The following is a 24,196-nucleotide window of genomic DNA, read 5'->3' on the forward strand; positions in this document are numbered from 1 at the left end:
CTAAAAGGCCCTCGAACCTGGTACACCTTGTATATTGAAATTTTATGATATTCCACTTTCAAGATATCATGAAACTCATACAATTCGCGCCATTCAAAAAAAATTTGTATTTTTTTTCACTCTTTCAAAATTTCTATTCGAATTTCCTTCGTCCAATATACCAAGTGGTATTTTTCATCATGCCTGCAATTTTTCCAATTTTCCTTTTGTGAGCTGATGGAGAATGCTTACGGAAACCGTCTTGTGAAATATCAGCAAAAAATTTGTCATATCGAAGTTCATAGTTTTAGTATTTTTTTTTTTCATTATCTCTAGAACCACACTATCCTTACGCTTGTGGAGCACATGCTCCCTTCTCCACCTGGGTACGCCAATGTCCTTATAAGGCATTCAAACACCCAATCCATATTCAATTTCAGGTCCGTTGCCCCTCACGACTCTAGTCAGCCTGTATTTTTGACGATTAGTAATCTTCAACTAATTTTTTTGAATTTTTCTTTGAAATTTACACAAGAAAAAATCGCATCGCATCTGATGAGAATTGATCAACGTGCGAACAAATAAAAAACTCCATTTCCAAATTCGTTTCCCATACTTCACAAATTTCCATTTCTACGAATATCATCACAGTCCATCAATTATAATAAATGATTGAAGTAGGTATTTAGGAATATTCCGTCACAAGATGGGAATAAAAAATATCACCGGACTTCTATTCGCGTGAAGGAAGTGCCTAGTCTCATAGAAAACCTTAATGGCCCAATCAATTACGTTCGGATTTATCTAGAAGATGAAGGAGCTTTCTGAATCTTCGAATTAAACTACAAATAGAAGAAATGTCCGGGACATCAACCTACCACAGTCCGTTATATATGAAGAAGAAATATGCTACGTGTCACCAGAGGCGGAGGTGTTGCTTAAACTTCAATTTATCGAGAAAACGAGTGCTTGTGTGAAGTTTGAAGGACCATTATGCTTTTCAATAAGAGGAAATCAAAGTTGACTCCATTCTCGATGTACGTCCAAGTTCTCCTGCACTAAGGTAACGGAAAGTAAAAATAAAGTAGTAGAATGGAATGAACGAACAATGCTTCGGTAATTAGGACACTAATTTGTTAATGCTTCCACTAAATCTTCGGAACGAAAATATTTTGTGTTTTAATAATTAGTCACACCTTGACATCTAATCTGATGCCAAGGTGAATCTGTTGGTATAATAGGCGTATGAGTATGGGTATACGCGAATCTAATCAAAGCCTATGAGCGAATGTACCTGACAGCAATGTTATGCTGTCAGTCGAAACATATGTCCTTATACGCAAATCTACATTTACGCGAATTTACGTTAAAGGCGAATCTACCACACAGGTGAATCTACCTCACAGGCAAATCTAGCTTATAGGTCAATCTACCTAATGGGCGAATTTACCTTATAGGCGAATCTACCTAATAGGCGAATCTACCTAATGACAAATCTACCTAATTGACAAATCTACCTGATGGGAGAATCTGTCTGATAAGCGAATCTACCTAAATGGCAAATCTACCTAATAGACGAATCTACCTGATGGGAAATCTACCCAATAGGTGGATCTACCTGATAAGCGAATTTACGTTAAAGGCAAATCTACCACACAGGTGAATCTACCTCACAGGCAAATCTAGCTTATAGGTCAATCTACCTAATGGGCGAATTTACCTTATAGGCGAATCTACCTAATAGGCGAATCTACCTAATGACAAATCTACCTAATAGACAAATCTACCTGATGGGAGAATCTGTCTGATAAGCGAATCTACCTAAATGGCAAATCTACCTAATAGACGAATCTACCTGATGGGAAATCTACCTAATAGGTGGATCTACCTGATGAGGTAATCTATTTAATAAGCGAGTATACCTAATAGGCGGATCTATCTTATAGACGAATCTACCTGATGGTCGAATCTGTCCGATAGGCGAATGTACTTGATTGGCGAATCTACCCAAATGCAAATCTACCTAGTGGACGAATATACCTGATAGGGAAATTTACCTAATAGGTGATTCTACCTGAAAAGCGAATCTAGCTAAAAGGCAAATAGGCCAATCAACCTAATAGGCAAATGAGCCAGAACAGACTGCAATTTATTTGGGTACCTGGACACGCAGGCTTCAGAGGTAACGAGTTATCGGGTGCTCTGGCTATTGGAATTTCTAATTCCTTGGTGAGGGAAAACAACAGGAACAAAAGGTTATAAAGTAATGTCATAGCCGTTCTGGACTGCGCACTCGCTAAGGGCCATCTCGATGTCCTCCAGTTTGCAGAACCACTAATGGTTAGGATTTTCTAAAACCAATCTGATATCTTTTATAGGAGTTTCAAAAGTAAATTGCAGACTCAGAGCTCACTTACACAAACTAAACCTCGTCAACGAAATACTCTGCAGGCTTTGCCTAGAAGAGGACGAATTCAATGAGGATATCCTCTGTAAATTCTCGGCTGCAGACAGATCAGACTAGGAATCTTTGGTTCGCTCAAGCTCCATCTATAGGAACTCAAGAACCATTCTTAATCTTACATCATGTATTTCCTTAGGAAGATGGGACTGGGTGTTGAAGTTTAGCTCTCTGATCTTGTTTGTGTACCACAATAGACCGCACTGCTCGCGGTGACAGGTCTGGTAATTCAGACCAACATGCTGAACAATAGCCTATAGGCGAATCCACGTAATGGGCGAATCCACGTAATAGGCGAATCTACCAAATAGTCCAATGTACTTAATGAGCGAATCTACCTAATAGGCCAATTTACCTAACAAGCAAATATACCTTATGGTCCTTATAGACGAATCTACCTAAACCGGAAATCTCCCGATTTACCTGTAACCCTGCTGATTTGATATGTTTCAACGGAAGCCTCTACATAGAAAAAAGGTTGCAGTATCAGTCACCTATTAGTGAATGAACTGATGTTTTTTGGCATAGACGTCTGAAACTCCTAGGACGATTAATTTAAATTCAATAAAACAATGTATAAGGAACTTAATAAATTATTATACCTACCGCCTTAATTTAGATATACTTACCTAGTTTTCGAATGTAGCTCATGGGCTAATCTACCTAATAGGTCAATTCAAGTATTAGGCGAATAGGCGAATCTACCTCATAGGCAAATCTACCTCATAGACGAATCTTCCCTATAGGAAAATCAACCTAATAGGCGAATCTACCTAATAGTGAATCTACCTAATAGGCGAATCTACCCAATAGGCGAATCTACTCAATAGGCGAATCTACCTAATAGGCAAATCTACCTCATAGACGAATCTACACAATAGGCAAATCTACCTAATAGGCGAATCTACCTAATAGGCAAATCTACCTAATAGTGAATCTACCTTATAGGCGAATCTACACAATAGGCGAATCTACCTAATAGGCAAATCTACCTCATAGACGAATCTACCTTATAGGAAAATCTACCTAATAGGCGAATCTACTCAATAGACGAGTCTACCTTATAGGCAAATTTACCTCATAGACGAATCTACCTTATAGGCAAATCTAACTTATAGGCGGATTTACCTAATAGGCTAAACAGCCTAATAGGAAATTTACCTGATAAGCCAGTTTATCTCTTGGCCGAATCTACCTAATAGGCAGATCTCCAGATTCACTGATATCCCTGCTTACTCGATATGTTTCAACAAACGCACTTTCATAGAAAAAAGATATTTTAACTGGCTGACCTATTGATGAATGAACCAATGCTTCTTGGCATAGAAATACGTGTCAAAGACGAAACAGTTCCATTCAGAAAGACTACATAAAATTAAATTCATCTAGTTCGTTCAATTGAAAAACGTTTTAATCATCTTCATCGTCAACTTTTATTCCACAAATCTTCGATAGGCAATAATAACGCCACTGGACTGGTTCGCCAGACCCAAACGCTTATTAAATTGAATAAAACCGCATTTGCATAAATAATTTATTTGGAAAAACGTCGCATTAGATCGGACCGACTTGCAGGCCGAGGTCATAGAATTTTTTGGCCAGGAAAGATCGATTTAACTCATTAGTCATTCCATAGTCGCTACCTGATCACACAGATCCTTATCTCTCGGACATATATCGTCTTTTACAGATCGCTACGTGGGAATTGAGCCTCATTGAAATCTACGGGGAACACGGTCTGAATAATTACAGTTTTTCGGTGGATGATCTATGGCCACACGGGAAAAGTATCGTGGAAACTGTACGTCGCTTAGAAACGAAGCTATGGTAGTTATTTTGGGGCCATTGTTCTCGGCTACTGTTGGAATTCGGTTTTTTTTATAGGACGCCATGATGGGTGGGAGGCGTGTGTTGAGGTTTTTTCATACGAAGACGGTTGGACTCTGGGCTGTGAGATTCGAATGGAATTAGGGAATTTTGATGAATATTCATGCATTGTAAAAAAATCATGTGGATTGGGGAAGACAGAATTTCCCATGGAAGTCTAATGAGAACTATGCAGAATATAACACGATCTCTACCTAATAGGAAATGTAAGCTAACACGAATCAGATTTTTATCGAAGAAGGGAAAGAGAATTTTAACAATCCAACCGGATTATTCGTTTAATATTTGCAAAAAAACTTTTGCAATCAGACATATTATATACCACTCTTCAACACTTCACCTTTCGGGTAATGTAATTTTCATAAACGATTTGAGAAATACCTAATAATAGAAGAAATGGATCACTTCGAAAGACGGATTTGTAAAGAGTTGTGAAGAGAACTGAATTGACAAATAATTCTCTCGCTTGAAGTTACAGTATTGCATTAATTTGTGTTTTCTCTTCAGAAAATTACAATTTCCCTTTGATGTTTTTCAAGTTGGAATAATGGGATTCCTTAGAAATTATACAGCATGATTCCGGAGACGACCGTCAGTCAAGACAGTTTCGAAGAAATATTTGGTTAATCTCTGAGGGCCTCTATTGAAATTTAATTGCTTAAATTCTGCATAAAACCATTTAATACAGGAATTACTTACACCTTAGGATTTCCGATAATTTTTTTTTTAAGAGCAATATTGAAATTTCGTTTCATGCAGTGAGAATATGCCGAACTAGGTATTAAAGTTGTATAGACGAAGGATACAAGATGCCAAGATGTTTCTTAGTTCTGAAATACTTCTATCGAAATCGAAATCCATTTTCAAGAGCTCATATTCTGAAATTATTTGATACGGAAAATTACTCCATATACACACCTTCAGTTTTCTCATAAAAAGATTAAAACAGCTAACGTAAAGACCGTTCAATACAAATTTAGGTACCAAAAAAGTAAGTATGTATAGTTTGATTACGAAGATGAATTGATATTTATTTAGCCTAGACCAGTTCCATGCATAAAAAAATATTGCGTTCCATAGCAACGAACAATAACTCATTAGAAGTGTCACTGTGAAGTTTGAGGCCAAAAAAGTAAACCAGAGTATCGCAGAGTATCGAGCCATCATCAAGTACCTGTATTTAAGAGGGGTTAAGAGGTAAGCAGATTTACGAAGATGTGCTCAATATCCTTAGTGATCAATGTTCGTCCTTCGTATGCGACCGTGAAAAATTGGACTGCAAGCTTCAAAAGAGGTCAATTTTCCATTGAAGATCGGGAAGGCCAGTTTCTGTGTCAGTCCTCGAAAATATCGATGCAGTTCATGACATGATTTTATCAGACCGACGAATGGGGCTAAAACGGATATCTGAAGCACTGAATATTTCATACGAACGCGTTCATTATATAGTTCACGTCAATTTTGAGAAAAATTGCTGGAAAATGGATACCCAAATGTTTGAAAGTTGACCTCAAAAGCGTGCAAGGGTAGAAGCATCGCGTTCGGTATGTGCTCGATTTGAAAACGATGTAGACTTTATAAACTGATTTATTACTATAGATGTGACTTGGGTACATTCCTACGATCCAGAAACAGAGCAACAATCGATGGAATGGCGACACTCTGGTTCTCCAAGACCTAAGAAGTTTCGTGTCAAAAAATCTGCTGGAAAAGTTCTTGCTTCAGTTTTTTGAGATTGACATGGAGTAATAATTTTTGGGATTAGGGTAGAACAATAACCGGAGATTACAATTCGACATTACTGACCACTCTACGGAGAAAAATTGAAGAGAAAAGACGCGGAAAGCTATCCAAAGGTGTTTTGTTTTTGCAGGACAACGCCTCTGCATAAAAATCTCATGCTGCCATGCAAAAAATTCGTGATTTAGGATTCGAATTACTTACTAGAACACCCCCCCTTTCCACCAGATTTGGCTCCATCAGACGAGGAGGTAATAAAAGCTATGGAGGTCTGGTTTGCAGAGCAAGAAGAAAAATTTTTGTTTGAAAAGTCTAGAGACGTGGCAGGTTCGCTGTAATAAATGTATCCAATTAAGAGGAGAATATGTTGAGTAATATAATATTGTGACAGTGAAATTTTGTTTGGTTCCATAGTAGGCTAAGAATTTTTCAATATATCCTCGTATTAATATAAAACCGCTTCGTGAATCATCGAAATGTGCTTGTTTCACACATAGGAACAAAAAAAGTGTAAATAGTTTCACGATTAACCAGTAGACGTCTCTTTTAACAATTATTTCTTCATGCAGTTTTTGTGTTTTTCAGCTACCGACCGAAACTACTCTCATAAACTCCCACTCTATACATTTTTGCAGGCTGAAATCAATAATTATGTCCGCCAAATCACGACTAAAATCAAATGCACAGTTGCTAGGGAAAAACAATGAATTTTTTTCTACTACTTAAAACCAGTCAACAAACGAACATCTATTTTAAGTTATAAGTCTACTATCTGAAACTCGTAATCTTATCTTTGGAAAATATCAACATGGAGGCAATAAACTTCACAAAACGACCTTTTGAAACGCACTTTGTCGGCAAAATACCAGAACGATGGAATTCTATTTTGTTACAACTTTAATACGGAAACAAATAGGCATAAAACGTTTACCGATCAAACAATTGTTATGTCTATGTGTACTTCTTTCGCAACGAATGGTTTTCAAGAAATGGGTACCAAGAATGTAATACTTAGTATTGTTTGATTGAATATTGGTTTTCTTCAGATGTTTTCTTTTTTGTATTCATTGTTTGAATATTGAAGCGATTTTCAAACAAAATTGATCCCCATAAATAAGTTTATAATAATTGCTATTTGAGTAGAGTCGATCAAGGTTTGAGGCACGATAGAATTAATCACAACACGTGACCAAGTCCGCCATGGTATTGCAAAAACGGAGTTAACCAATCAAAAAAGAGACCCTGTCTTGTTATAGTCCCTGTATACCATTCTTGTATCCAGCGCAATATGTTAGTATAATACTAACTATGTAATAACTAAATAAAGAAAATTATTCAAAACTTGATGATTTCAGGTGTTGTGAATGATCATGATCACAAATAGAGTTTAACGTTAGTTTGACAAATGCGTGGTTAGTACTGACCACAGACAGGGGTGGGTAGTAGCGATTAAACTCATAGAGCGGAAAATAGTGTTCTTGGCCCCGGTATTTATTAAATTCATTTCATTGTGGTTTTCGAAGGCTAATCGGACCGTAAAGATGGATGTCCTGATCAACTATACTCCATTCATTTTTATTTTAGCACTCGGTTGGCCATGGAAATTTGACACATTTTACTCTGTATAGTACGAAAATGTGGGGGTTCTGACGCTTGTCAAAACATTTTTGGATTTTAAATCAACGCTATGTTGACCGTTCTATGTAAAAGTTTCTGTTATTACATATTTTATCACAATGTCGAATCTCTTCGGAAAATATGTGACGAACATAATTGAAGTTTATACAAACTGATTGAAGGCATACCCAATCCAGTTAATATCATGGAAAATACAAGAGATCACTTTAATATCATAATATGCACTAGCTTGAAGAGAGCTAATGTTCGTTATCTTCTTTGGCTAAAGTTTGAATACGTTATTTCTGTTGTAGATTTCGAAAATATCAACCCGAAGATGAAATGCATATGATGCAGTGGTTGTAAATGGTATCTCCCGAAGGAATTAACAGATAATTACAAGAAATTCTTCGACAAAAATCATCTTGCATCAATATAAGTAGGTAAATGGAATCAAAGGAAGTTTCAAGTCAAGTTGAGCTTCACCTCTGAACGAAAATTTCATATGAATCAACAATTAAAAGCACAACTGACGCGTATTTGTGGCTGTTCATCTTAACACATTGATATAATAACAATAATAATTAGGTATTCATTGGTACCTTAAGACATTTACAATGTATAGGACAAGTCAAATGAAAAATTGAAAAATCAATTTTTATTCTACGATGACAGTCAACGAAAATCCTGTAGTAAACATTTCGCATTAATTCACTCAAACATAAAATTCTCAAATGCCACCACTTTTTGGGTCTCCCAATAGAAGGAAATTCTTTGTCATCCTCTTCATTCACAATCTTTCTGATTGTGGAAATATTCAGCCGAAATATAAGTCGTTTAGATTCAGATGAAACATTATATAAATTCTCTTACATTGAATATGTTCACTACCGTCTGACGTATTGTGGATTTTAGAATATCAGGGTATAACTATTTGAATGAGCGGATCTGAATTCTAAATATAGCACTTCCTCAAACCCTGTTTCTTTTTTCAATCACTTTCGGCCTTATCGTAATAAAAATTGATATAAGTTGTGGCAACGGCGTTGTGACATTAATGATATTTCATGAGCGCCAACCTTACTCCGTTCTAGTTACAAAAACTTGAGAAAATTATTTCATGGCCAACCGACTGCTAAAATAAATGTAAATGGAGTATAGTTAACCTTTTTGATAAGGCTAATTTCTGATTGTCCTTCATTTTTTAGCATTATCCATTCGAGGATTAACGTGAGAAATGAATGGTTGTTTTAAATTCTCAAAGCAAATATCGCTAACGATACACAAACTCCGATACCTATTCATCAACTCTATTAGCAATCATTATTCCGACATACGTTTACTAACGGTTGAACAATAAAACAGTGTCAACTGTAAATCTATCTCTCACCGCAAGCAGATAGCCAGATTTCCGACCAAACCTCAGGAAGATCGCCTCATCATGCACACACAAAAAAATCGCCGTCGACCAGAGCCAACTCTAATCGGCGATCGCATCGTCCTCCAAGGCACGCCAAGATCTCGGCCGTAGGTACCTCCGGATCTGGTTCCTTTTTATCCGACGTACGCGCACAGCCTACTCAGCATTGATATCTCGGAGATAATGGAACCGAACCGAATTATGCTGCCCGCCTAACCCGAAATTAACCAACCCGAAACCGTAATAAGGTACAATTTTTAAATTAACTTAATTGTAGTTCATAAACTGTTTAATAATATGTTATTATTTTTATGGTCTTTTTAGTAAAACTACCTGTTAAAGTGACATTAAATAAATAACGTGGAGAACGGTTATTATTACTTGCGGTCCATGTAGTTATTTATGGTAGCGGGAACAATCCAAAGATTGTTACCGGGAAGTGAATCTAGGTAAAGATGAGGAAATAATCGGAATTTTTCATGACAAGTATCCAGCAAGTATAAATAGACGTTTTTCTTACTGAGCGCTTAGGTTCTCACATTCCAATTCGTCTTACTCTTTTCATACCTTGTTTTGCATAATGGAAATATTTTTCTGTGAGTTTAAAACTAGAATTTGTCTAATAAGTAGTAACATTCTGAATATTATCAATTTGCATTTCAAGTTCTTTCATATCATTCAGGGGTAGATTCAGTGGTTTAGGACTATCTAACAACAACTACTTAAAACATAGACGTTTCGTCGATATTACACTAATAGAATAGAAACAAAATAAAACATAACAGGAATAGTTGTGCTTGACGAAACTAGGTAAGACACAATAATTCATGTTATGGTTCATTTTTTCTCTATTCCAATTGTAGATTTGATGAAGTGAAAATTATCGGTGGAATTATTAAACGCCCAGGCAGCAAGCGTACGTCATAATGACGTACCTTAAAGGTGATGTCAGACGTCATATAGACCTCAAAGTTGACGTCTAGATGACGGTGAGTGTATGACGTTATTTTCGCGTCAGTGTATGACGATATTTTGACGTCTTATGAAAGGGATAACGCCTTAAGAGGAAGGCAATGAATATAATAAGAATTAATTCAGATGCATACCACCCGCCGATACGAATTCGACAGGAGTTACGATCTGAATGAGCTAGCCAATATGGCCACCAAATAGAGTACGCTCCATCGAAGAAAAGCAGATGCTGACCATGGTTTCGGTCTCGTTTGACCTCGTCAGAGCAACATGGCTTCTTCCGTCTGTTCTGATATTCCTGAACAATACTGTCAAGTCGCTCGAGTTCTATTGTTATTCGATTGCGATCCAGTAAAACCAACAATATCAGAACAGGCCCCTTCTCCGATGAAGGAACGTTTGGAATTGATTATTCAGTTCTGCTACGCGCTACTGGGTACTATGCAGTAAAGTCACGTGAAGACGTCTTTATAACGTCACCTTCAATCACATTCATAGTACGTCAGGAAATCAGCAATAGAGTAGGCAGTCACCTTCAATGACGTTCATAGTACGTCATTTTTGCGTCGATGACATCCACCGTCAGGAAACCACCAATTGAGTACGCCATTATTGACGTCACGTGAAGAACGTCCCTATAACGTCACCTTCGATGACGTTCATAGAACGTCATTTTCGCGTCGCTGACGTATACCGTCAGAAAATCACCATTTGAGTACGTCATTATTGACGTCACGTGAAGAAAGTCATTATAACGTCACCTTCAATGACGTTCATAGTACATCTTTTTTGGGTCGATGACGTCTACCGTCAGGAAATCACCAATTGAGTACGTCATTTAGACGTACGCTTGCTGCCTGGGCGTTTTTACAATTCTTGAGTGCTTCTCGACGCATAATTTTTGAAGTATCAAATTCTTATGAGGATTTGAATATTATGAGTTTCCGGTCTTTATAACGTCGTCGTTTATGGTGTTTCAACTGAAGTTTCGCCTTCAATATTGGATCATCTGCAGAGGAATGTATGTCTCAGATTATAAACTGCTCGACAAAAGTTGAGGATACTGGATTAATTTGTCTTCTCTTCAGAAAAACGCCAATTACTTTTGCTGCGTTGGTTTCTCAATTTTCCACTAAGTAGTAATAGTTTCGATATAAAGTGTGATTCATAACTATTGGTATATAGGTTGCTAAGGGTTGATTGTTCGGACCATAATATGGCGATAGGATCAAATATACCTCAATAAAATATTGCTGGGAAAAAAGATAGGGAGCGTTAAAGTTGAATTTGTAAACGGTTTTTGAGAAAACAATTATTTTATCCAGAGGTACGTACGTGAGTCGTTCAGACTGAAATAATCTTCCAACTTGAATAGGCTATTTTCCTAAATTTCAAAATACAGGGTGATTCATAACTATTGGGACTATTGGGAACTATTTGGACCAAAATATGACAATAGGACCAAATATACCTCAATAAAATATTGCGGTGGAAAAAGATAGAGGGAGTTAAAGTTGAATTTTATTTTCGTTTCTTGCTAATAATTTCACTGTATATTTTTTCATCCGTTTTTAAGAAAAACAAAATTAAACAGTTCAGAGCAGCGGAAGGGGATTTGAAGTAACGATTTATTTATTTCATTTATTTCGACGATAAGGCATAATTGAAAACAATGTAACAAACTTCTATGGCTTTTCTAATACTGTTAATAAAGAACTTTCGAACTTCGAAGAAAATATTATTCTGTCCCCTTATAAAAAATTCAACTTCAACGCCCTCTATCTTTTTCCACAGCAATATTTTATTGAGGTATATTTGGTCCTATCGCCATATTTTGGTCCAAACAATCTGTCCCAATAGTTATGAATCAGCCTGTACATGAGATTAAAATCCTTATAACTCAAATATATATCGAAATATATTTTTTTTCGAATTTTAACTTGGAAAAAGCAGAATCAAAGCTAAACTTTCATGTCATCACACTAATGAAAACTTCATTGTTTTTGCATGAAAACATTTAAATCATCTATCGCTCTCAATCGATAAAGAACCCAGGAAAAGAATCATTGTGGGATACCGAGGAGAGCAAATATAAAAAAAAAGAAATCCTCGCGGTATTTGCCGGCTCGTAAATCCGTTCGAGTAACACCATCCTCGTCGTTTAACTTCTTGTACGGTAATATGGTAATATATCTCGTTGAGGTACTATCCGTAAGTGTCTCCGGTAACTACTGGAATGCCGAGAGTCGCCAAAATCTAAACGAGAGGCTCGCGCGTCTTGCGCTCAATAAAAGAAATCGTAAAATTTCATTGAATTCGCGAGTGACTGTTGATCGTTACCTGAAGGACAAAGAAAGGATTTCATTTAGGAAAATATATTGTTAAACTATTTCAAAAATACGTTTGATGTTTGTTAAAAAATAGATCATGAAAATGCAAAAAGTTATAGGGCTTGAATTTGAAACAAATATAAAAAAAAAAGATAAAATATTTTCTACTCAATCATTACCAGCTCTTTGAATGGTTTGGCAGTCTTTTCGCATTCGCCGAAAAATGTGGACACTCAAATTTATTTTTTCCAAATACGATATCATATTTCTAAGATCGCCATTGAATTTAAATGTTAATCTTCTCAAATGACTTCAATGATATTTCCAAGTATTTCATAGTTATTTGTGGTGATCAGATCAGGAGATGGAGCTGAATAGCTTTATTTCCTTCAACTTTAGAAGGAAGAAACTTTCGCAAATTGTTATTGAGACTAGTTATACGATTTCCGTTCTGATTTCAAAGCAAACTTTTCACAGGGTATCCATGAAAACATTCAGTTTGCATCCTTATTTTAAACAGAAACACATATTGCCTTTATCGAAGTATGATTACATTCCTCACAACAAATGGATAATATCCAATGAACAATGCTATGAAATAAGCCATTTCCAAGATAACCTTTAAAAAAATTACACGTTTCTGAGGTGAGAAACATATTTTTTCAACGAAACCTTCGCTGTTGCATTTTTTATATGAATCATAAAAATTATTCGAATGACTGTGATCTAAGTAATGAATACAGAAATCGACATGCTAAAAGTTCAAACCGTTCAAGACAAGGTCTGCTAATACTGTTAATTAGTGAATGAATTCATCAAAAATTTATATGTATTAAAACAAAAACCTGGACGAATTTATAACGCCATGGTCGAACCACAACTCTGTTGTTGATGATTTTACTGATATCAAAGATTATAGAGTAGAAATATAGGAAACGCCCTCATATCGCTAGTGCCAAAAACCGACTACATTTTGGCCAGTGAAAACACATTTGACAATGAGATGGCGCTGAAAACGTATTGTCAATACAGAAAAACTGTTCAATTACAGTTTTCTGCCTTATAATTGAGGGGCGCGAAATTCAAATTCTATTCCTTGTATTGAATTTCAATATTGACCTTGTTGGGACCAGAAAACAAACATCCTGAGCGACAAAACAAAAGGATGGTTTTGTTTTGTGACCAGGATGTTAGTTTTCATCTGAACATTGTTTGGAATCAATTGGTATCAATGAAATACGCTGTTGGATGTGATGAATTTTTATTTGCAATATATAAAAAATTTACAAAAATTTGAAATTATGAACAACGGAAAGAGCTTTGACTAGGACACAAGAGTATGGTTTTCTGCTTTAGGTACGTCAAAGGTGTTTTTTCTGTGAAAACGCTTTGCATTAATAAACTAAGTTGAATTTGTACAATTCATATCAGAAATTTATATAAATCAATATTCAATTTATGGTCATGGAATACACATTTCCGTTACTTACTTATTATTTACAATATTTTCAGAACCACAATTGAAAAAAATTTATAGAGGTATACAAGACCTGTATTCAAGCCCGTTAGTATAATTTCTTCATGCTTTGTTATGATTTATTCATGGTATGGTCTCTTTATGACACAATATACAAATTGATTAATGAATGAACAAAACACTCACAGAAGGTTTTATAAAACTTATACTTTGCAAAAAAAAATTTGACAGACATCCATATCGAAATCCATGAAACTTTTGCATTTCTGAATATATATTCAGAATCTTTGAAAGGACGTATAAAAGTCATAATTTCCCCTAAATGGACCCTTCATGCGCAAGGTATGCTTCCTACATACAACAATTAACGTATATGAGCAGTTCTCAATCGACTTGCAGTATGCACATGGTGTAGTCAGTAGTGTTTGTAGGCCTTTACGCCAAGAAAATTTTATCCACTTCGTAGCACTGAAAATAAAAATCAATGAATGACCGAGTCCATGTTACCAGTTTAAATACTTATATTCCCATTTTCCTTAGTAAAATTTGTCTAATTTGATTCAAAGTTTTTCACCATACAATAATTTTCGAACGATTTTTTGAGGTTTCCGCCAAGAAATTAGACATAATTTCAATAATCAGCAACTCTCGGAACGAGCTTGATAAACAAAAGGCGATATGAGAATCAAAACATTCAAAACCTCTTTGATCAAAATGACCATCTGACATCTCACAAAATTTCATATGTCCGTCGAATTAATAATTTAACCAGTTTTAGGGCCTTAAAAACACATTTGAAACACAGATGGCGCTCACATCACTTTAGTCGCTTCGTTTCCTATCTTTCTACTCTATAATCTTTGATGAGTATGTTAAATGGAAAAACGTGAAAACACACTGATATAATTAAAATTAGGTTACAGTGTGAATACTCCAAAAAAAGTGTGGGTTCACCTTACTGTGTGTTTTTGTGTTTTCGACTACAATATCATTAACAATAGATTATCTTAACAAAATGTACTCATTACCATTACCTTGTTTCAGCGTCAAATAAATGACTCAACTGAATTCATAAATCTCTTTGCTAGGGTCCCTAGTGAACCGAAGCATCTAAAGAATTTACGTTCTTTTCTTCAGGTAGTTAAAATCGGACCAAATGTAGTAAATCTCAATGGAATCGATGGATACAGAATTCCGGTAAAGGAAGTAATGAACAAAACATTTTTCAGCTATTATCGCCCAGACTGAGTCACCTGACCGTCGTCGGACACCCACCAATTTCAGCGAAAACTTCCAAACTCAGGTAGTAACAAACATCCAACCTCCCCATTAACCTCCGCACGCCCCTAAACTCACTCATCGATGACAAAAAATAGATGATACAACACAGGCAATTATTCTATAAATATAAGTGCCAGACAACGTGGTCAGTGACCACAACACAACTTAATTATGTTATGTTGAGAATTACGCGAATTCTAGTGAAGGAGATTTCAATATGCGGTCAAACGTCAAACCGCAAAATCGGAAGGAAGAAGAATTTCTTATATTACAGGGATTTACTGTTCTTCCTGTATAAATTTTGATGATTTTCTGCGTATTTTGTGTTGAGAAATGTTTTCAGAGAACCGTTTTAACTGCTAGTAGGCCAGGGGATCAACGTTTTCGGGAAATCTAGTTGAGTTGATTTAATATTTTAAATCAACTCAGGCCTTGAGAGTAGCATTTTGGTCCTCGGTATTTTGTGAGTAATTTCATTAGGGTTTTCCCTACTGATCGACATAGGCTATTTCGATTGTCTCTTCAGAATAACAAGCTGAATGTATGACACTACACACTGTGGATCTTTTAAACATAGTTGCATATAACCAAAGTACCCAATTCTTCAAGTTATACAGATTTTTTTTCATTTTTGAACATCAAATTACTCGAAAACGGCGCATCATTCGAGAAAATATGAAGAATACTTTTATTTTACAAAATGTTAAAATATTCATTAGATAGCGTCCAACTCAGTTTCAAGAGTTGGGTTCTTTGAATTTTTGGTATTTATATGGTACGTAATGGTCATAATGAGGAAACTGGAAGACGTGGGTGATATCTTGTATTCGAAAACGGTTCATCAAATAAATGGTAAACCATATTCTGAAATTCATTTTATTATATGAAACTGTGAAATGAGAACTAATAATGATTTTTTTATGGTTTTTACACAGCCTGTATCTTTTAAACCGAGCCTATTCGGAAAAAATGGTATAGGAAAAAAGTGTTTATATTTTCCTCAAGAATCTACTATTGAAATATTTGAACGAGTCAAAGACTCATCTTGTGTGATAGCGCTCCGAAATGTCAATTTTTGACACCAGGAGGAGAACTTCAAGATCAAATTCAGAACCGTATGGCTTCAACTCTAGTGTTACAGCTCAATCCCTCTATTTTGAATAGGGAAAATGGGTTACCTCATTTGAAAGACCTTTCTCTAGTAAGTTCAGCATTTTTTTCTTTTCATGCAATCCATTCGTTTTCGAATAGGTATTCGCATTTGAATTTTAAACAGCCCTTCAATTTTGCTGAGTATATTTTGGTTATTTTTAGAAGTAAAAAAATTATTTCAATTCTTCCTGTCACCTTTGTCACTTTTGAATTTTAAACAGCCCTTCCATTTTGCTGAGTAAATTTTGGTTATATTTGGAAAGTAGAGGAATTATTTCAATTCTTTCTGTCACCGAATAAAATATTTCTAGCTCAATTGTTGATAAAAGAAACAGATAGAAATATTTTTATGACTGGTATTTTCATGGCAGTTATCGCTTATCGTCAAAAATGAGCAATTCTGTACAAAATTCAAATTTGAATATCTCAAAAACATATTGATTGTATAAAAAAACAATTGGATATACTGAACTCTCAATGGAAAGACCTTTCAAACATACCCCATCTTGCCTATTCAAAATATAGAGGGTGTTTTCAAACCCTAGAAGTTCGACAAAATTTCAATGAATTTCAAGTACGGGACTGTGGAAGGTGACTCCGGCATCGCATTAACGAAACAAAAAACAAAACATAAACATATGGCTGGACAATGAATGCTTCAGTACCAAGTTCATCGGATTAGATGCATCAAATCGCTTTTGAGATAATCATAATTGTTGTACCTTGCAAGTGTGTCCTAAGTCTCTTCTGTAAGTTGGTATCGAAATGAGCCATTACATAAAATCGTGCAAGTAACTAAAAAATAATGGGAAAAATTCGGCAATCCTAAGTTTCCATTTTCATTACCACGTAAATATCGAACGAGTCAATATCCTAAACGAAACCACATGGTCGAATCAGGAAATAAGTTTTTCCCACTGCTTTGCGATAATTCAGCCAACAAACGGTCTAGGGTCGTATTATTATTAATAATAATAATTATTATATTATCTATTTCAGTAATAATTTTCAATTTTTTTCAATTCTGTCACTCTGAAAGTTTTGTATAGGTGATTTTTGGTGAAACGCTTCATTTTGACCAGTTTTAACTCCTGTTGAAAAAAAGCCTCAGAGTTGGAGCGATACGGTTCTGGATTTGATATAATCCCCCTGGTATAAAAAATCTTTCCATCAAAATTGATGAAAAAACTCCTTTTAGGCCCGTTTGCACCAATACCCCTTAAAACGAGTACTTAACTAAGTGTCATTCAAAGTTAATGGACGCTTAATTTTATTCCCAGTTGCACGACTGTGGCTTAACAGAATCTTAAGTAAGGGGCCCTTAAGTTTTTATATCTAGTGATATTTCTGTTTTTTATTTTGGTGCAACTTCATCCTAGTCTAATAAAGCCATTTCATTGGTTGCCCGGTTGCCGATGATCGTTGCCATTTCATTAACCTAACTTTATGGTCCTATCAGTCAGTGTCATTATTATAATATTATAAAAGAGTAACAACTTTTTGTTGTTGAATTAGCATTAATATTGATAATTAAAATGATTGTCAAATAAAAGGCACTTAAGTTCATATAAGTACAACACTTCCTTTGTAAGGTCTTGTGTGAATTTGTTTTATTATTGTTGAAGAGGAACGTGAAAAAAATGTCCTTATTGTCCATGTTAGTACGAATCGAATATGATGAATGATTGCCAAGCAAGTGGTGGTAATTTGTGAAGAGCACTCAACTTCTCAACAGAAGAAAATAGTTTGTTGCTAACTATAGTATTATTTGTGACACCAAATTGAAAATTAAAAAAGACTGATGTCATTACAATGAAGGCAAAAGAAAAGGCTGGGTATTCAGTAATGAATTCATTCAATTTTCAAAATCCATCAAAAATGGGAAGTTCTGCAGCCAGTTCAACAAATTATTTTAGGTTAGAATCCCGCCCTGAAATACCTAAGTGGTCATTACAGGAGCGCTTTAAATTTAAGGCTAGCTTTAGCCATTTAAATGTCACTTAACGTTTGGTGTCACGTAATTTAAGTTAAGGGCTCATTTTAAGGGACACTTAACACTAAGTGCGTTTGGTGCAAAAGGGTCTTAAGAGTTCATTTTAAGGGACACTTACTGATTGATTACTGATTGCTGGGTGTGTTGGACGGACTAACCCAAACCTGCCACCGCGACCAACGGTCTATTGTAGCACACAAGCATGCTCAAAGAGCTAAATCTCTCCCTCTAGTCCCATCCTACCCAAAAAGGAGATGATGTCGGAGGGGGAGTGATTCTTGAGTTCCTCTAGGATCATCTTCGGAGAGCCGAAAACTCCGAGTCTGACCCTGTCTGCCGCCGGGCAGTCACAGAGGATATGCTCAATTGTTTCGTCTTCCTCTAAGCAGAGTCTGCAGAGTGGGTCGTTGACGATCTTGAGTTTTTTGAGGTGGGCTCTGAGTCTGCAGTGTCCTGTAAAAACCGCTATTATGGATCTCAGATTAGTTCTAGAAAATTCTAGCCAGCGACTGGTGTATGGGCTGGGAGGCACTGAAAAAGGGACACTTAACACTAAGTATGTTTGGTAACGGTAACGGGTCTTGTGTATCATATTTAAGGTGCACTCAATAAAGCAACATACACAGACGGGAAATCTTTTTTTTCTCAGACTCTGAATCTAAGTCCTCCGAAACCGAGTCCGAAACGGATTTAGTTTGGTGGAAACAAAATCAAAATCCAAGTGGGGCCCATAACAAACGCCTATAAGCCTCGCAGGAGCTGGCGATTTCACATTAATGACACAGGCCAACACATATTTTGGTGCCTGCGATTTTTTAACTGTTCCTGAGTAATTTTTGGATGCAGAATGTAAAAAAGTTCTCAGATTTTGTCTATCAGATCTAGTTTTTGAGATTTTTAAAAAAAATTGTGTATATGAGTTTTCTGGAAAACCATCTAGGTGGCTGTGGAGGTAGTGAACTTTTATACTCATGTTACAGCCGAGAATATTAAAATTTGAAAGCATAGTTTCCACTAATTCTACGTAATTCTCTGCTTTATGATTGCCAAGAAAATTTTGTACTACTTGAACAAATGAACTTCAAGCGTTAGATTCAGTCTCGTTCATTGATGTGGTGAATTGTGGATCTTTAACAAGTTGCCTTATTTGAGGACCATCAAATATACCAGCTTTTAGTTTTTCCGTGCTAATGCCAGGAAATTGACGTGACAAATACCCAAAACAATTTTCATCTCGATTTAAAGCCTTCACAAATTGCTTCATTAGGCCTAGCTTGATATGCAAGGGCGGAAGTAAGATTTTTTCTTGATCACGTTTTGTATTCCTTGAATCATGACATCTCTTGAAGGACAATTTTTGTTAACCCAGTGCTCATTTTTAGCTCTGCTGTCCCAAAGGCACAAAAAACAAGGATATTTTGTATAACCACTCTGCTGTCCAAGGAGGAAGTTAATCATTTTTAAATCAACACAAATTGACCACTGATGTTCTTCGTATTTAATTTTTCTCAAAACTAATGCTATTGTTTCATTTTCTTCCTTCATAGTAGTAGAATGACCAATAGGAATTGAGCCATATTTGTTACCGTTATGTAAAAGAACACCTATATAATATATAACAATATACCATTTAACCTGTAACGTGTATCTCAGAAACTAGAGCTGATAGAAAAAATCTGGTGGCATTTTTGGAATCAGCACATTAAAAACATCTAAAATCAGATGTTAGATTTCCGGCACCAAATTTTTTTTTTTCATTTTGTTGGCCTGTGTGATTTTTCTTACATTTTTTCTCCCAACTCCAAACTTCACACTTAATTTTCTCTTCAAACTCTGCCCAAAAATGAACATTTCCCTGTCCGCAGTGAACAACGAAAACTCCATCGCCGACTACGTCGAAAAAGAAGACCAGACGTGGCCCGGCATTCTATCCCGACTTCGCGAAATCATAATTGTGATATATTGAAAATCTGCGTTCGCCCGAAAATGCCGCGAGTGGATCGCATCGTCTCACTCCGACCCGCCGTTTATCGCAGCGGTCGATCCGCGCGCAAGATCCTCTATCTCGACCCCTCATCGGTCTCGCCCCGATATCGCCGTCTCCGTCGCTCGAAATATTCCAGTAATGCTTCCCACTCTGCAGGCCCATTGTTGAACTGGTAGAACCTAACCTGGTGAAGAAGTGACTCCGGCACCGCAGTATTCCTACCGTACCGATCAGAGCTGGTCGTGGTGGCAGCCATCGCACACGCTCAACTCGTGAACGATTCCGATTTTACATAAGACTCCATGAATTATTGATCAGTTCCTAAGATGAACGAACGTCTACGTTAACGGTAGATCCAGACTCTTGAAACACACTTTCGAAACGTCAACATGTCTCGGTTTTTTCGTGGCGATTAGACCGAACGCGACGGTGAAACTTCTACGTGCGATTTTCGTCAATAAAGTGTTGAAACTGATGGTCAGCATGACGCCCTACGTGAATTTCAGCTCGGCTTCATCGAAGAACATTGGGAATCCGAGGCCCATCTACAAAAACCTGTGTTTCGTAAGTGTTCTATTCGCTTTCGTGGTTGGTCTACTGCTCGGGATCTTTCTGCCCTTGGTGTACTTCAGGAGCTCTTCGAACTCCACCAGTTTGTTACCGCCCATCAACGAGACGTCCGAGATACGAAGTGTCTTTATGAGCAACAGTTTCAGTGCCAAGAACCTCAGTGAAATCAACAGTTACCCTACGGTATCCTTCGTGGAGAATTTCAAGGCTGTGGAGGAGGAGAAGGATGGGAAGTTGATAAGGAACGGGATTTATTGGGGTGATTTGGTCGAGAAATCCCTGCCTGAGGGTTACAAGGAGAAGAAACACGCCCTTTGGAGGAACTACGTGGATAAAGCTGTCGCAGTTAAGATGGAGACGGGTTGTGGGAGGATGCAGAACCGTTTGGTGGTCTTCCAGGACGGTCTTAAAGGCTGCGTGCGTTACAGACAGAACACCGACCAAATCCAAGGAGAACTGTTCAGTTTCTACCTGGCGCAAATACTGAAACTCCCGAATTTAGCGCCCAGCACAGTCAGTATAGTCGACTTGAAATCACCACTATGGTCCAACGTCCGCAACGAGATAGCCTCAGCCCAGTGGAACTCCAACAGGGCCATAGTCCTAACCCAGTTCATCTCGGATTTGGGCACGGCGAACATCCCTGACGTGTTCAGACCGACTGAGAGACACCTGAACAAGTTCGACGTGCTGAACATGACCAAGAACGAAGTACGCGAAGCCGTGGACCTGACCAGGACCCTCGTGGAGCTCGCCCAATGGTCCGACCTCATCATCTTCGACTACTTGACAGCGAACCTGGACAGGATCGTGAACAACCTTTACAATTACCAGTGGAACGCGAACATAATGGACGCACCGGCCCACAACCTCGCCAAAAAGTCGGACGGCGACCTGCTCGTCTTCCTCGACAACGAGTCCGGACTGTTGCACGGGTACAGGCTGCTCAAGAAGTACGAGGTGTACCACTCGGTGCTCCTGGAGAACCTGTGCGTGTTCAGGAAACAGACGGCGGACGTGATCAGGGAGCTCAGGACCAGGGGTGACGTCGGGAGGCTGCTCAGGGAGAGGTTCGAGACGCAGAACAGTGCCGCGATCAAAGACATACTCCCGTCGTTGCCGGAAAAGAGTGTCAAGGTACTGAACGAACGTATCGAGAAGGTTTACGCTCAGATATCCAAGTGCGAGTCGATTTACTCGGACGATGGCAACGCGTAGTGGTGTTTTAGGATCTTATTCCGATTCGATTGCGACACATTGGATGGTCAAGTAAGTAAATCAACCCGTGTGTGGAACGGCCTGTTTGGTTTATGTTAATTCCGATCCGTGGACCCAGGTTCTGACATATGTTAAACATCGAACAGACTAACCGTCTCTCTCTCTCTGTCTCTCCGGCAATTTTCGGTATAATTTTATAACTTGTTCCTTAGCCGGACGCGTTTAATTTATTTTATTTATTGTTGTTTCGAACGTTGATAGTTCTCTATGTTCCCATTAACGATTTGTATCCAGATTGGTCCGTTTTGGCTTTTTGGTATTGGAGTTTGTTCGCAGATGCTGGTTTCGACAAAGGTCCTTAAAGGTCTTTTGTTAGGATAGTCCGTAGTGACACCTTCGAACGGAGCGATAGAAAATTGAATGAATGAATGGATTGTAAAGCTCTGTGTGTTCGTTTTCCACGTAGTCTTTTGTGTTGTGGAATGCGTATAGAATTCACAACAATCTGAATAGATGTGGCGTTCTGGAAGACACAAAATCGAATATATTTAACTAGGAATCGAACGATTCTAGTCGATGAATGACAGATAGATTGAGGCATTCACCAAATTATCAGAAATATTAAAAAATTAACAGTTTTACAGGGTGTTATAAAATATTTGCGAAAGTTTTCAGAGAATTGTTCCTTGTGGTAAATTGAAGAGGTATTTCTTCTAAATTGAAGCTCTTGGACTCTCCTTGATTTCAAAAATTAGTAAAAAAATATTATTATATTTTTTTATTGGCTGGACTTACTGGACAGTTGAAGGAGTGGCATTTTGTTGGCATGTTGTACCAATAAAAAGGGTATCTATAAATATGTTCTCAATTTTGTTGAAAAATATAACCCCTTTTCCATTTTTTACAAGAAGTTTCGTATTAAACGAAATTTCTCAAGTTGAAGATATGTGTTGAAAAAACGATTCATTGCAATAATCCTCTATGACTGGGAATGCAAAAATCTAGTATATGACTGTAGAGTTGGTTCGATTCCAATTGTAGCCTTATTGGTAGAATGTGCCAGCAAAGAACCATTTCTTCAACTCTTCAACAAGTAAAAAACAGAAATTTTTTCCTTTCTTGACAGCGTGTTACTTTTTGAGGAAAGACCTATGATCATTAGTTTACATAAAACAACATCTTCAGTTTTTCGCGAAGGGAGCATCCACTTAAAACTGTCCCAAGTAATTGGTAACGTACAGAATATAATAAAATTTATTTTGAACATTTTTAACATTCATTGAGTCAAAATATTCAATTTGGAATAGAATATTATTTTGAATGAAATTTACAATGTTCAAACGTTTAATAATCAAAAATGATATATATATATATATATATAGAATAGTTTACATAGAACTCTCGATAAAACTCTATCTACGGGTTGTAGATATTCAAACAATCATTATTTTTTTACGGTTTTTCATTTTATAATGATATTTAATAATTGTTTACACAAAAGCCTTTTAGAATAAATTCTTCACACTAGTGTGAAATAACCTCGGAAATAACCATCAAAACCGGACATCTGAATCGAAAATAATAGAAAGAAAAACAAACGAATAAATGCAGCGAATTCAACATTCATAAAAGTATTGGAAATATATTCTGGCATCTCGCATCTTTTTGGGATGAAAAAAAATTGAAGAATGATCTCATAGCTAAAGCTTGTTCATACAACATTTGAGAAGAAGATTGATTGATTAATGTCAGAAACGAAATATTCAAGCTGCAGATAACTCAATATTTAAGCACCTAATCGGTAAGTGCCTATTTAACAAGGGTGGAAAACTGAAATTAGGAATCATAGCGAAGTACGTTTATTTAATTTTTCGTTTTAAATTTCAATCGCGACAATTGCAACCAAAGATATTAGATGTGCTTCATCCTCGAAAAATAAATCAGCAATGTGAACTTTCATTTATACAGGGTGACTCTTTGACATATTTTAGAGTTGTTTCTTGAGGTCAGAAGAAACACTTTTTTATTCACCATTTTCTTCCTATTCCGCCTAGATAAAAAAGAGAAAGCCATTGGAATATGTGTTTGGAGAAGATTCATTACATCGAAGAA

The 24,196-nt window shown here is 36.7% G+C and overlaps 1 protein-coding gene across 1 annotated transcript; it reads left to right on the forward strand.

The window, feature by feature from the left end:
* The first annotated feature begins 20,525 nt into the window (after positions 1 to 20,525).
* Positions 20,526 to 23,086, forward strand: LOC123320437 (extracellular serine/threonine protein kinase four-jointed). Its single transcript, XM_044907756.1, has one exon. It carries the CDS (start codon positions 20,771 to 20,773, stop codon positions 22,082 to 22,084), a length of 1,314 nt encoding a protein of 437 aa, XP_044763691.1. The 5' UTR covers positions 20,526 to 20,770; the 3' UTR covers positions 22,085 to 23,086.
* Positions 23,087 to 24,196: the final 1,110 nt, after the last annotated feature.

This window comes from Coccinella septempunctata, chromosome 9, assembly GCF_907165205.1.
Source record: "Coccinella septempunctata chromosome 9, icCocSept1.1, whole genome shotgun sequence".
In the NCBI taxonomy this organism is placed as follows: Eukaryota; Metazoa; Arthropoda; class Insecta; order Coleoptera; family Coccinellidae; genus Coccinella; species Coccinella septempunctata.